The 15,860-nt window shown below is 42.3% G+C and overlaps 1 protein-coding gene across 2 annotated transcripts in view; it reads right to left on the minus strand.

Annotated features, from left to right (window-relative positions):
* Window positions 1–2,439: 2,439 nt before the first annotated feature.
* The window catches only part of GNPAT (glyceronephosphate O-acyltransferase), a 34,392-nt gene continuing 20,971 nt past the window's right edge, over window positions 2,440–15,860 (minus strand). The window contains 12 exon segments of one of the 2 annotated variants that reach the window (NM_001265780.1): window positions 2,440–2,759; window positions 4,028–4,089; window positions 4,728–4,821; window positions 4,906–5,005; window positions 6,162–6,302; window positions 7,517–7,596; window positions 8,909–9,151; window positions 12,002–12,225; window positions 13,487–13,617; window positions 13,722–13,873; window positions 14,100–14,175; window positions 14,467–14,594. In NM_001265780.1, coding sequence (NP_001252709.1) covers window positions 2,716–2,759; window positions 4,028–4,089; window positions 4,728–4,821; window positions 4,906–5,005; window positions 6,162–6,302; window positions 7,517–7,596; window positions 8,909–9,151; window positions 12,002–12,225; window positions 13,487–13,617; window positions 13,722–13,873; window positions 14,100–14,175; window positions 14,467–14,594 — 1,475 coding nt within the window. In that variant the 3' untranslated portion in view covers window positions 2,440–2,715. 2 annotated transcript variants of the gene reach the window in all.

The raw sequence follows: 15,860 nt of genomic DNA on the forward strand, positions 1-15,860 counted from the left end.
TGGGGGACAGAGTCCATACTTTGAAACTTGGTAGCATAGTAAGCATGCTATTCTTTCACCATAATTTTAGGTTTATTTAAAGTGTCTAGAGAGGGCGGTTAATAACAAAATTTAGAAGTGATAAGCTCTGCTCCCATGCCTAGAGCTGCTGCTGCTGCTTTTTTTTTTTTTTTTTTTTTTTTTTTTTAGATGGAGTCTTGCTCTGTTGCCAGGCAGTGGCACCATCTCGGCTCACTGTAACCTCCGCCTCCCAGGTTCAAGTGATTCTCCTGCCTCAGCCTCCCGAGTAGCTGGGACTACAGGCACCCACCACCATGCCCAGCTAATCTTTTGTATTTTTAGTAGAGATGGGGTTTCACCATATTGGCCAGGCTGGTCTCGATCTCTTGATCTCATGATCTGCTGGCCTCGGCCTCCCAAAGTGCTGGGATTACAGGTGTGAGTCATGGCCTCCGGCCACCTAGAGCTGCTGCTGCTGCAGAGCCTCATTTGGTTTTCGCTGCACCCCATTTTCCTCTCTCCTTCACACTGTCTGCTTGCTTGATTAATGACAGAGCTAGCCAGGAGACAAGTCTAGCCACTGCCACACAAAACTCCAAAGTCTTTGTCTAAACTTGACATGTGTTACAAACAGACCTAAAAGGAAATAAAGGTCATCTGACTCAGTCTTCAACACGTACATGCACGGCATGAGTGTCAGGGTAAAGAAAAATAAGTAACAAATTGGGTAATGGGGATTTTTTCTAAGGCATGTCTACACTGCAAGAATTGGCCAGGGTCTCGGGTCTCCCAATTGCCCTGGACTGACAGCTTCTCTCTCCCTGGAGAACAGCAGTTCAGGGCCCCTGTTCAGCAGGCATGCCACACAGTCCTCAGCCAGGAACCCTGTTCAACTGACTGCTCAACTTGCTCTCCGTCAATCTCAACAGACTGCCCCCCGGCTTCCCAAGAGAACCAGCCCAAGCAGAGCCACAGAGAGGGCCTCTTGGTTACCAGTGCATGGGGAGGATGGCTCTCCAATCTCAATGTGCAGCAGAAACAGCCTGGTCCTGGGGAACGCACACACATTGCAGGACCCCTGGATGCAGGTAATCCCAGAATCACACCTTAAGAGACTTTTCAGGCAGGGCTTGGTGGCTCACGCCTGTAATCCGAGCACTTTGGGAGGCCGAGGTGGGCAGATCACCATGTCAGAAGTTTGAGACCGGCCTGACCAACATGGTGAGACCCCATCTCTACTAAAAATACAAAAATTAGCCAGGCGTGGTGATGCATGCCTATAATCTCAGCTACTCAGGAGGCTGAGGCAGAAGAATCGCTTGAACCTGGGAGGCAGAGGTTGCAGTGAGCCAAGATTGCACCACTGCACTCCAGTCTGGGTGACAGAGGGAGACTCTGTCTCAAAAAAAAAAAGACTTTTCAGTAACTTCCCTTGGCACTTCAATTTCAAATCAAACATTTTACAAGGGTTTCTAAGTCAACAAAATATATGTTGATGCTTGCAGCTACGCACTAAATTGTATCACCTACTCCAAAATTCCTGTGTTGAAACCTTTAACCCCAATGTGCCTATATTTGGAGAGGAGTCTTTGAGGTATTAGATGAACTCACGAGGAGGGCCTCATGATGGGATCAGAGAACTTGTTTCTTCTCCGAGTACACCTAGAGGTCATTCTGAGCACACAGTGAGATGGCAGCCACCTACAAGCCCAGAAAGGGGCCTCAAAATGAACCTACTTTGCAGGCACCTTGATCTCAGACTTTCTCCACAAATGTGAGAAAATAAGTCTGTGTTTAAGCTGTCTAAGCTGTGCTTAAGCTGCCTAAACTGTGTTTAAGCTGATGTGTTATGGCATCCTAAAACTGACTAATGCACCTGCCTCTGTCTTCAATTTTGCTATCTGCGACTCTTGTTCCAGCCATGTTGATTTTTTGGGAGCTCTGGAACCTGCCACAGGACGTCCTGAACACTACTCTCTCGGCACACTGCACTCCGCTGTCCCTTCCTCTGTCACTCCAACCCTGCCACTCTAGGGGCTGGCTCCTGCTCAATCCAGTTCTCAGCTTACATGTCACTTCCAGAAGTGGCTACCTGCCAAGGTTTCTGGTGTTTACCTACTTACTCTAAATTTCTCTTCTCTTGATTTCTTACACATATTTATGGCGCATCACATAGCATCTTTTTGTTGCACATGCTTAATTCATTTTTGTTAATTAAGGCCCTTGGGTGGCCAAAATTTAAAGTAAGCTAGCTAATTTATTAAATATCTCTGTCAAATTTGTACTTGTTTGAGGCAACTTTAATTAAAGCAAGCTACAAATAATGTAGAGATGCCCTTTTCAGTATTTTCTTTTACTACCCAGAGCTCTCAGTGATATCAATCTTTCATTCAAAAGTCAAGTAAAAGTTTAATACATACAGTAAGCTGAAAAGTGGTAGTGAAATGAGCTGAGCTTTGCTTTTCCAAACATGTTTCCAAAAGTTTATTTTAAAACACATGCATAGTGTTGGATACAAATGCCTTTTAACCACTGTGGTGGGGAAGAGTAGACTGACTGCTTCCAATGATCATCTCTTCCCTCTGCGTCCACTGTTCTCGGAGTCTCAGGGAGTACGAGAGGATGCTTCTCTTCCTTTACTTCCCTGTTTGTTGTAATGAGTCCTTCGATGACAGTAATTATGTGACCGAATTTTCCATAACTACTTGCCGATTATTAAAGTTTTGCAGCGGCTGGTTTTCCTATTGGTGTCTTACAACCTAAGATGAAAAAAGAGGAGCAGCTCATGAAATGATGCTGATTTTGCCCTTCCTCACACAGCTGTTCCTTGGGCGACTGTCCAGGGGAGGCGCTGGACACTTGTGCAGAGCTTCACAGGCTGGCCAGTACACATGGGGAAGCCAGTCCCCTCCACAAGGGAAGCGTTAGATACTCCAAGAGGGGACGGTATGGCCAGAGCCACAGGGCCAGGGCCAGGAGTTGAACCCCGTCATGTTTTCTGAACTCCAGTCCAGTATGTTCATGCTCACATCACATCTGTTTTCTGTGATTAAGTAATTGATTCCGTCACCCTCACGGGGCGAGGTGTTTGTGGTTGTTGTAGGTATATACACCTCTTCAGACATGATATAAATAGGAGACTGGGATTTCGGCCTACATATTTTTTTCTACAAGGTCTAGTACTTCCGCCTTCCCGATATGCGTCAACTACCCCATTGCCCTTCTACCCTTTTCTTCAACCATTCTCCTTTTCCGTATGCCCCATTCTGATCTGCCGCAAATCCCAACAGACATCTATTAAAGCTCTTCCATGCAGGTTTGATGATGTACTGAATTAAGATTAGGTACAAAAACAGTACTTGTAAGATGATCCACTCAACGACATCATGCTATTCAATAGGCAGATTATTTTTTCCAAATGTTAACACCCTCCTTTCTAAAATGGCCCTATCATTGCTAGGAAAAATGTTCTTGACCCCCTCTGACTGTATCTCTGTTTATGTCAACACTCAAGGACTCTTATGTCAAGGAAGACAACACTCAAGGACTCTCTTTGGGCTGGACTATTTCTTTGTCGCTGTTAGGCTCGGATTATTGTGCCAAGGATGTGCTATCAGCTCCTAATTCTGATTTCAGAAAGTCTACGTGATAGAGACACTGACTCTAATCCCTCACTTGGGAAAGAAGCAATGCCAGACAGACAGTGAGAGCATCAAAGAGTGGAGATGAGGTACTCTCTCTGAGGCAAGGATGTGAAGGGTCTGGGCCTCTGGCTGAGGTCAGTCATGTTAGGGACTGACTCTACTGTGTAAGACTGCTTCTTTTATGCCTGTTGTGATTTGTTAATTTTCTTTGTGCTTTCTCTTTAGCTTGAGAAAATTCTAGACTACATAAGTAATTCCCTGTTTATGTTAGAACTCTACTACTTACTGATCATTTCAATAAAGTATTTGGTGCCACAGTATACTTTCTTACTTTAATTCATCAACAAAATGTGAAAACTTGTATTTTATTAAACTGCACTTACCAAGCATTTCTTCTAATTTGGTTGTGGCAGGTTCATTCACATTAAATATACAGTTATTATTTCTAGGAGAAAATAACAAGCTTTATTATTACATAAACTCTGGGGAAAAGAAAACTTTTATATTTTGTTCCTGACGGTAGCTATTGTAAGACTACTTTTCAATTGACTTCCTCAAGGCCGGTCCTAAGTAGTCCAAAGGCCTCGGGCTCCTGTCCCACTTCCTGGCTTCTTGCTTCATTCTTCTGACCACATAAGAGACATGACTGTCAGAGTTTACATATTAAGCTTTATCACTGTTAAATTCAACCACTTAGAAGAACATATATCTATATGCTTATACATACATATACGTGTATCTATATATGTATTATGTATTTATGTGTGTCTATGTGTATATACACTCATATGCCCACTACACTCCCAAAAATCTTTCTTGTAATTATAAATTTCAACATTAAGTAAAAGCAAAAATATTGGCCTAAAGTACTTTCTTTCTTTCTTTGCTTCAGTTGCATTTCTATTCATAACCACATACAATTTTCCGGGTAACCTGTACTGAATTAACTAATTAGAGGAAGGATAAGGAAAGTGTAATATAACGTTTCCTGGATCATCTATTTCTACATCTCTGGATTTTTAGCTCAAATGTGATTGGTTTCCTTGTTGTTTGAGCACTCATGGAATCTTGTACAGTACTTACATCTTCTTCTTCTCCACTACTCCGAGCCTCACACAAGCTGCTAAGGCATTTTTCTGCACATCGGAAGATAATACATCATAACACTGAGAGGTACCTAAAATCAGGGGTGAGGAATAGTTAGTTGACCAGTTTTTATTCTCAACTAAAAGAAATCAGCACCCACAGAACAGTGACTGACCTTGATCGAGAAGCTGACTTGTGAATTTTCTGACTGCGGCCAAGTACTGTTCCTCACTGAAGTGGTCCTCTTCTTCACTCAAAAGGTACTTGCAAATTATCTGATTTTTTAAGAGGAAGGATGAGGGGAACAGAACGAGAAAAAGGATAGCCAAATTCAACAGAATAGTAAATAACTTTACATTGCCCCTCTTAAGAGAAAGACGTATCACAGCAGAGCAGCATAAAGACCCTCTAAGGAATGAGCACAGAAAAATCAAAGAATTTTTAGGACATCTCCTTTGAGTTTACATTACATTTTACAATTAGAAAAAGGTTTAAAATAATAATGACATTTATTAAAGTATAATTTCTCACTTCAAGGGGTACAAGTTAATTACCATCAGCTTCACATCTCTTATGCTACTTGGGAAGAGAGGGGTCAGATTTTAATAACTTTGCTTTTTTTCTCTAAATACACCTAACAAAGTACCATACCCTAAAATACCTGATTTCTACTGTAGAAAGGTGATTAAGGGTAGAATTAGCATTTATCAAATGCTCAGTAAGTGCCAGACTTTGTGCAAGGAGGCTGAATGAGTTATTTCACGGACCACAAGCACCAGGAAGTGGGTCCAGGTACCCAGAGCTAGTGCATGTATTATATAAACAGACCCGAGTCACAGCATCCTCTTCTCTCAAACATGTGGAAGTCCTTCCTACAGTTTGTTTCAGACTTTCTCGCCTGCTGAGTCCTGGCACAATTCCTGCTGGGCAACATACCATTCCCTCTCTAACTACTTCCAAGAGCTCTGACAAACGCTTTCAGAACTTGCACTTGAACTTTTTCTTTCCAACATAAACATCTGGTAATCTGTAACTGACTTTATGTATCACTCAAGTCTTGGCTTTACTGAGTGCCTGGTATATATCAAATCTCGAGGTTACATATTGACTGACATGAAGACCTCATTAAGACATGAGACACAGTATGACAGATGATGCTTGGGTGTAACTGTGGTCCTGTGAATGCTGTGCTCATGGCATCACTAAGCTGTTGGCCTCTTGGGTCTGTAATGAACCAAGCTTCCTCCTGAATGCAGGGAGCAAGGTCTCACTGGTGAGGTGAAATCACTGATCGTATTAATCACTCTCTCTCCTTCTTCCATTTGCCTGAGGAAGATACCTGCCCTTCAGACTGGAAATAAGCACAGGGTGAGAATGTCTTATTATATTTGATACGGGGGGCATGAAGGAGAACTTGCCAAATTTACGTACCTGATAGCTTTCCACAAAAGGTTTAAAGAGTCCTATTAAAAATTCTAACACAGTATTCCCTTTCTCTGTAACTAGGATGTCTTTCGTAGTCACTTGTATGGCTTCACTTTTACAAAGCAGGTAACAGCCTTCTTCAAAGTCCTAGAGGTGAAGAGGAAGCCATAGTGCTCATTGAGGGTAATGGGTATAGTGCCCAGCTCAATACATGTACCCCCTCATCTAGGTTAATGGGTACACCGCCTGTCTCAATATATGCAGCCACACGCCCTCAGACAACAGAATACCAGCTATTTCCCCAACTTCCAGAACAATTCTGTTGTGAGATAGTAGCCAGAGAAGCACTGTTCTACATTCAAAATGTTTTCAAACACACAACATTTCTGAGCCTTACAAATCACAACCTGGGTGATGGATTTTCTTTCACTTTACAGAACCACTACTTAATTTAAATAGGAAATACATACAGCAAGTCCTAAAAATACTTAGAATTATGCTATGGTTAAAATTTCCAGCACTCCTATTTCACTCCCTACAGAATCAAACCTCTTATCCTTAAAGCACACAAAAACCTAACATGCCTCTCATCTACTCCGTCACTTCCCACTTCAACCAAGCAGCAGTCCAGTTCTGCGAGCCTGATGACTCCTCAGCTGTCTAGACCAGGCAGGACCACCACTTGCTACTTTCAAAGTAAAAGGCACTTGCCTGGGTGACTCATTCTAACAACTTGCTAACAGGAAAATGAGTGCAGATTTTGTTTTGTTTTGTTTTGTTTTTGAGACGAAGTCTTGCTCTGTCGCCAGGCTGGAGTGCAGTGGCACAATCTCGGCTCATAGCAACCTCTACCTTCCAGGTTCAAGTGATTCTCCTGCCTCAGCCTCCTGAGTAGCTGGGATTACAGGCGCCCGCCACCACACCCAGTTAATTTTTGTATTTTTAGGTAGAGATGGGGTTTCACCATGTTGGCCAGGATGGTCTCGATCTCTTGACCTCGTGATCTGCCCGCCTCGGCCTCCCAAAGTGCTGGGATTCCAGGCGTGAGCCACCGCGCCCGGCTGTGTGCTGATTTTTAAACGTTTACTAAAATAAAGTTAGTTTAGTTGCAACGGCCACACTGATAGTTCAAAGAATGACTCTCCTCTCATGAGATAATCCCTAAGTTATTAACTAAACTTGACCAAGAATCAAACTAGAGTCTGCTGAACTGCGAGCGCCCCAGTTTCTCTTGAAGTCTGCCCCACCTTTGCCTTGAAGAAAGGGATGGCACACTGCCTGAGACATATCTGTGAATTCACCCCTAACATTTCTAGAACTCACACTGCAAATACACTTGCTCTTTGTTGTAAGCACTTTACCTTTAGTGTGTTTCCTGGAAGGAAGATGAACTCATCTGCAAAAACATCACGTAGGAAGCGAAAGCAACTGTAGACATCCTCTGGAAATAAATTTATTATGTAAAATTACAACATTGCCCTTTCAACTTTAAGGGAGTACCAGGAAGTCCTCACTATCACAAAATGTATTTCAAAGGCATATTTTATTCATGTAACAGGGACAAGAATTAAGTCCCCTGAGGGAAGCTAAATTAAACCCAAATCTTATCTACAGAGCGAACTACGGTCTAGCATAGTTTGTTCTTTTTGTTTTTTTGTTTTTTGAGATGGAGTCTCGCTCTGTCACCCAGGCTGGAGTGCAATGGTGCGATGTGGGCTCACTGCAACCTCCGTCTCCCGGGGTCAAGAGAATTCTCCAGCCTCAGCTTCCCAAGTAGCTGGGATTACAGGTGCCCGCCGCCACGCCCAGCTAATTTTTGTATTTTAATAGAGACAGGGTTTCACCATGTTGGTCAGGCTGGACTCAAAGTCCTGATATTGTGATCTTCCTACCTTGGCCTACCAAAGTGCTGGGATTACAGGCACAAGCCATTGTGTCAGGCCCTAGCATAGTTTTTAAATGATTGAATATAATCTACAACCAGTAGAAACTCAGTAAGACATCACAGTCCTTAGAGTCCAGGACACTTCATTTTTCCCTACCCCATGGCTCCCTAGTAGGGAAGGAAAGGTACTGATTTCTTAATTTCCCTTTATATTCGTATTTCCTGGTATCTTTACTGTATCTATAGTACTTTTCCTTAGAATCACTGTGGAGCTTTGAAAAGCCAAAACCAAAACCAAACACCAATGGCTGGCCCATACCCCAGGTCAACTGAAGAAATGGGGTGGGGACCACTCCCCTTGTAATTCTAACATGGGGCCTTGACAGAACGCCCTGGCCTTGACTACAGGCTCCTGTGAACATGACCTGTGCTGTACTCATTTTTACACTCCTAATGCAATTAGAATGAGACCGTGCATCTCGTGAGTACTCATCTACTGCTGACTGCTCACCTGCCCACCTGCCTTTGCTGGATCAGGGAGCTGGCACAGCAGAAACAGTGCTGCACACCAGGAAGTAGAGAACTGTACTCAAATGCCAGATCCTTCTCTCAGTAATTATGAAACCTTCTAGGCCTCATTTTCCATATTTATAAAAGGAAAGGTTTAGATTATTTCCAGGTCCTCCCAATTCCAAAATTCTAAGCAGATGAACAAGTATTTGGGGAACAAAGCTAACTTTTTCTCAGTGATACGCCTGCTCTTCACTGGGGTGAGGCTGAACATTACAAGGCTTCAAATGTTGCTCCCTAAATGGAATGGAATGGTCAGACCTCTTCTAAAACTCAAGATTGCATTCCTGAAAATTACCTTTCCTGAACCCTGGTGTCATCTGCAATGCCATTGCTACTAAGGATGGACGGACAAAAATGTTGAGCAGCTGGTTCCTATAAGCTGAGCACATGAGGAGAGTGATGTGCTGGAAAATAAGTCCATCGACCACTTCTGAGTCTCCGGAGTCCACTTTCAGAATCACCTGGTCTCTGACAAGGCTGGCGATGTTGGAATGCAGAAGAATGCTGGCCTGGACAACTTCTTCAGCAGGTTCATTATCTACACACAAAGACAATTCATTCAAACAACAAGGGAGTCTTGGGCCTAGTGGGCATTAACGTTATTAACAGTCACATGACAGATGCTCATTTTCAAGTGACAGCTTTTAGTGTCTACCAATTATGGTAATGATACCAAATGTGAAGAAAATTTTAAAAGTACTATTTCATAAATAAATTCTTTCTCTCTAAGGACATGTAACATACTTTCTTACCCCAAATTTGTCAGCCATTCTCAAGGCACATCAGTTTCTACTCTGAAAATGAACACCACTTCTGTGTACTTCAGGAACCAAGGGAATCTAAAGTTTTGTAACAGCAAGTTACGTAACTGGAAAGTCACATGCATGGGAATGTAAGAAGACTAAGACAAAAAGGCCCATGATTAGTGTATGAATACATTACAACATACAACACACACACACACACACACACACACACACACACACACACACACACCCTTTGCTTAGACCTATACCAAGATGGTAAAAATATCAGTTTGCAGTTTTTCCCAAATCAAAGATAACTAAAGAGGCAGATCCATGGCAGTTCTTGGTAGCTTATCACCTGACATACTGGCCTGCAGACAGCTGCCAGGCAGGTAGAATTACAGAAGCATAATGAAGAGATGGTGATATTTAACAAATATTCTCAGCACGGAAAATTATTCTACGGTTAACCTGAGCCAAAGAGCTGGCTGGCAGTGGCACACTGCTCAAGTCTGGTGGCAAGTTCTGCTACTGCTTCAAGGCAGGGACAAGTGAGAGGTATGGCTTCCTCCTGGACTTGATCACATTCATTCTTGACCAACTTGCCTTGTCTCAGCTTGCTCAACTGAATAATATTTTATGTGAAATGATCATAAAAAGCTTGAGATATGCACATGCTTAGGCATGTGGGGTAATCTGCATAAAAAAAGAAAAAAGCAACAGAACTGTAGTGATACTGAACAGACACTCTTAACTATGGATCAGTCATGGCATTTATCCCATTTTGAAAAAGCAAAACACTTTAGAAAACAAGTACCTATGTTTTCATATGTTCCTGGGCCAAACAATGATGGGTTTGAGCCCTTTCAGCTATTTCTCATGACACCCAACACTTGCTACCTTGTATCATAATCAACACGTCCTTTGCCTCCTACCAGACCATCATAGCACTGAGAACAGATGTCTGATTTGTCTCTCTCTTGGTGACTGGCATTTTTGTCAGTAAATCCTCCTCATCTCTTGGCTGTGGCCTGCGTGCTTCTACTGCTGTGGCTCAGGCATCCTGCAGAAATCTCACTGGGACAGAGCAGCCTCCTAACTTGTTTCTCTACCTCCAGTCTTCTGGTGGTGGATGGTGGGGAGGGGGTGGGGAGGTCCATCTTTATTTTCCATCTACCCCTCATCCCCCATCTGGGCCAACATTTTAACATCACTGATGAATCCCTGGGGCCCAAGCCTGCCATCTTGCATTCCTCATCCCTGCCTTGGCTAGGCTCCTCTCCTGGTCTTCCTGAAGGGTTCAAAAGTCACTTCTGTGAAATCTTCCTGAGTATGGTCCCTTTCCTCTGCACAACTCTTAGGAACCCTCTGCAGCACGCACATCACTCCTTGTCTCTGTTCACTGAACCCTCACAACTTGTTTACACATGACCCACCCACCCTGCCCTCTGCAACCCAGGGGAACCTCCAGGATGGGGATGGCATCTTGTTCATTTTCATATCCCTGGTAGCACCCAGCACAGATGAGGTATTCAGCATTGGGTTGATCAAAGAATACTAGGTACTTGACTTCAAGTAATTATCTGGTCTTAAGAAAAACACATTTCCAACTGTAGTCTGTTTTTTTTTTTTTTTTTTTTTTGTGACATGGAGTCTCACGCTGTTGCCCAGGCTGGAGTGCAGTGGCGCGATCTTGGCTCACTGCAAGCTCTGCCTCCAGGTTCAAGCAGTTTTCCTGCCTCAGCCTCCCGAGTAGCTGGGATTACAGGCGTGCACCACCACGCCCAGCTAATTTTTGTATTTTTAGTAGAGATGGAGCTTCACCATGTTGGTCAGGCTGGTCTAGAACTCCTGACCTTGTGATCCGCCTGCCTAAACCTCCCAAAGTGCTGGGATTACAGGCATGAGCCACCACGCCCGGCCTTTTTTTTTTTTTTTTTTTTTAGAGATGGGGTCTCACTGTGTTACTGAGGCTGGTCTCAAACTCCTGGGCTCAAGTGATCCTCCCACCTCAGCCTCCCAAGTAGCTGGGATTATAGGTGTGTGCCGCCATGTCTGGCTAGGATTCATGACTTTATTTTCCACTGTGCTAGGTGCCAAGGAAATGGTATTCTAGTCCTCAAGATATTTAGAGTCTTATAGTGGGAAATGACATGTAAACAATTATTCTCAAATAATCAATGTGCTGTGTTCACTGTGTCCTTTAGTGATAGAAACAGATCTGGTGTCCTTTCTCTTTTTTGAGACGGAGTCTCACTCTGTCACCCAGGTTGGAGTGCAGTGGCACGATCTCGGCTCACTGCAAGCTCCACCTCCTGGGTTCACACCACTCTCCTGCCTCAGCCTCCCAAGTAGCTGGGACTACAGGTGCCCGCCAGCCCGCCCAGCTAATTTTTTCTATTTTTTTAGTACAGCCGGGGTTTCACCGTGTTAGCCAGGATGGTCTCAATCTCCCGACCTCGTGATCCACCCGCCTCAGCCTCCCAAAGTGCTGGGGTTACAGGTGTGAACCACTGCACCTGGCTTCTCCTTTATTTTTCTGAGCAATCCTTTGCTCAGGTCCTCTATAGATTTTTCAGGTCCAGGTTATAACTCTTCCAAATTAAGCAAGCATTCTCAACACATATGTCCTACCTACATACCGGGCCAAATGAGAAACCCTCCAAATGCCTGGGTTAAGCCTTTTAGCCATAAAGTCTTTTCCACCAGAGCATCAAAGTCCATGGATGGCCGGTTCTGAAGCAGAACAGCAACTATTAGGGTCCAGGGGCTCAAAACCATGTTTTCAACTTGCAGAAGCTCCATTTTGTAGGCAACTTCAGTGACAAAGGCATGCATGTCCTCAGACTGTTTCTGAGGAATGTATCTAAAAGGAAGAGCACAGAGCAACAAATTACAGTTCTGCTACTTAGACAAATGGGGATGGAAAAAGACTGACCTTTTAGAAGGCTTCTCATACTTTTTGCCAACTGAATTCTCTCAGGTCAGGTGCAGACAGTATTCCTTTGCTTTACTATGGTGTAATCTGACCATACATTTCTGGAATATGCTCTTGAGAGGTGGTAAAAATACTGAAGGGGTCCAGGGTCCTATTAGTCCTGGTTCTAGGGAAACAACTTTTGTTGCTTCCTAAATAGGATACATCATTTCTCTGAGAATGGATGCCTGCCCCAGTAGACTGAATTACTGTCTTTTCAGAATCTGTAGTGCACTGAACGTATCTCCATTGTGGAACACACTTATCAGATTATATAATAACTATTTTATACTGAATAGGCGCCATTCAGTTTGTCTGACTTCATGCATGGATTACCACACTTTGAACAGTATGATAAGGCCTACACAGAGCTGGCTGGAGCAGAGACACACACATGACCTAAAAATTGCCACACAGGTGGCTTAATGAGAAAGATGCAGCCAGTAAGGGTGCCCTGTACTAGGTAATAACTTGTCAACCCAATTTGAGATCTAAAGAGAGAAAGCCTGTGGCAGGAAAAAAACTAACATAAGCTTCTGTGATGACTAATGTAGCTGCTGGGAAACTGCTGAAGCTACAGATAAGTTGCAAATGATGTTGCAAGCACATGAGGCCTGGAGGGGCAGATGGTTTGTCTCCCTTACTTGTCCAGGTATATTTCTCTTAATTAAGAAAACTCATATGTATATCTGTGTTCTGTATCCTGAAAGAACCTAATATATTTTCTTGCCCATAAAACTATAACCTTCTTGAGACTAAGGACTCACTCCCATTCATTACCATTATGCAATCCTTTCTAGGGTCAAAAATAATAGTGCATACTTTGGGTAGCCTAGCAATAGTGCTCAACAATTCCTGCACATATCCTTGTTAATAGTGGCATTATTTCTTACCACTTTAGTTCCCCTGAGAAACATGATCATGGTCTGATTTTGCATATTTGACATACATATCTTACAGCTCATCACTTTTTTGGGACAAACACATAATTCTTCGTTAATTGAAGGTTTCCACTGATGAAACAGCATTTCTGATCATTTTCTCTGTGATCTTAAGTAAACCAAGAGAAGTGGTCAACTCCAGAATCGCAACTCACACCTTTGGATTTTAATCCTCATTTCTAAGACAGTTGTTAAAACACAGGTCACACCTTGGAACCAAGTTATATGAGCTCCGACTCATCCTCCCAGCTGCCAAAGATCGAAGTGACACAGGATCTCCAAAGTACACATGGATGCTTCCAAAATTTTCAGAGAGAATCCTTCTGGCTTTCAACAACCCCTAATAATAGAGGGGAAAACAAAACGAAAAGTGGTAAATTTAGAAATTAGTTGATGTGTCAGTCAGCACATTCTCTCAATTAGGCTAAAATCAAGCTCACGTACAGTTGTCGATTCTTTTGGTTTAGGAACCCCTAGAAGTTCATACACATAAAGAGTTTCTTCCAAGATCTTATCATAACTGATACTAATTGGGACAAGGTAGGTATCAAAAACTTCTCTTTTAAAAAATGGCTCCATCACAATATTCAGAAGACCTGCAAAACACAGGGAGAAACGCTTCATCAACATATTGAAGAGCAGAGCAAACATGGGCACATAAACAGAAAATACTAAAAGCATACATTATACACTAACCCCATAAATATCAACAGTTACACATTTACACTTGAAAAGAATATCTTGTTAAATAAAGTGTCGAGTTGTATGTAGCAGCTGATGTCTTTGGGTTTGTATTTTTCCTTTTAATCTGTAGTGACCTACCAAATTTAGGAGTCAATGTCTTGGCAGAGCGGCTTCTTGTCCCTTCGAGGAAAAATTCAACAGGAGCATAACCATTCTTTAAAGAGAAAACAAACAAAACACAAAACCCGTTGCCTACTCTCAAAATGATAAATGCTTCTTTTGATTCCTTTTCCCAAGCTCCCTCCCAAGCTTCCTGAACAAACACAGCTTACAGTGAAAATTAAACAAGAGAGTCATACAGATTAAACCAACTGCTGCGGTAATGAACAGTTCTTGAGGGAAAGCGAAATAGCTAAGTGTTCTATTCAGAAGTTAAGAGTTTAAATGAGCAAACATCAGTGAAGAAAATATGGCTGAAGAGTACTTGGGAATTCTTTGCATTTACCCGTAACATAGTTTTTACGTATTCAGAGAACACAGCCCAGTAGAGTTTATTGCCACCAAAGGTACGCCGCATGAAAAAGGCACCCGACATTCGTAGCAGCTCACCAACCATTTTCATTCCCAGGAAGTCTAAAAAAGAGGGGATAATATTTATTTGCAGATCTTGATCTTGAAATCGTCTATAAAGATCTAAACTTAAACATTCTTATTTTTCATTTCTGTTTTATTGTTTTATTTTATGAGACAGGGTCTTGCTATGCTGGCCAGGCTGGTCGCAAACTTCCTGGCCTCAAGTAGTCCTCCTGCCTCGGCCTCCCAAAGTACTGGGATTATAGGCATAAGCCACTGTGCCTGGCCTAAACTCAAACATTATTAAGAAAGATTTCATAAATGTAAGATACCCCTATGATATTATTATACTCTGACATTAAAAAGCATAAGAGATATCTAATAGAATTATAGAAAAGAGGGGATTCTGTGGGGCAGGTATTCACTGGGAGGTTACCTTTCGCTTCTCCATACACCACTCCATTTACAAGTAGGTCAGCTAGAAACCACGGGCAACAGCAGAGCAACATCACAATGACATGATGTCAATTTCTTTAGTCAGTCATGCTGCTGAGCCTGACAACAGACCAATCTGTGCCCTACATGCTCTGGACAGCCAGGCCAAACCAGCTCTCATCTTTTTCCTATCAGGTAAAAATATCAACTTACTTTTGTTGGAAGAGATTAAATAAGGCAAATCTTGTAAGAAAGGAAGATTGCTACCAGCAGTTTTAAAATAGTCTTTCTCTTCGTTTCCCTTAATTTTCAAATAACTTCCTCACAAGTTTGTTCAGATGAAAATGCTTTTAAACTGCTTAAGTTCTTGGCAGTTTTAACCTTACCATTCACTGCATTTATTAACAAAGGTGTATACTTGAATCCCGGCTTTCCTGGCTACCCTAAAAGGGAGTGGATAAACAACTTATATGCCTTGGCAATCCTACTTTTAGGAATTGATCTTACAGGAATAAAAGCACTAATATAAAAATATATTATGACATTGTTTATAACAGCAAAACTACTAAATTATGAAATATCCACATTGCTGAATATTATACAGCTATTAAAATTAATGTTAGACATGAAGTTAGACCCTTAACTTATACCGTATACAAAAATTAACTCAAAAAAACCAAAGACCTTAATTTAAGACCTGAAACCATAAAACTCTTAGGAGAAAACATAAGGGAAAAGCTTCATGATCTTGGATTTGGCAATGATTTCTTGGATCTGATACCAAAAGCACCGGGAACCAAAGAAACAAATAGATCAATTAGACTATATCAAAACTAAAAACTTCCATGCATCAAATAACACAATCAACAGAGTGAAAAGGTAACCCATGAA

Source organism: Macaca mulatta, chromosome 1 (genome assembly GCF_049350105.2).
Source record: "Macaca mulatta isolate MMU2019108-1 chromosome 1, T2T-MMU8v2.0, whole genome shotgun sequence".
Classification (NCBI taxonomy): Eukaryota; Metazoa; Chordata; class Mammalia; order Primates; family Cercopithecidae; genus Macaca; species Macaca mulatta.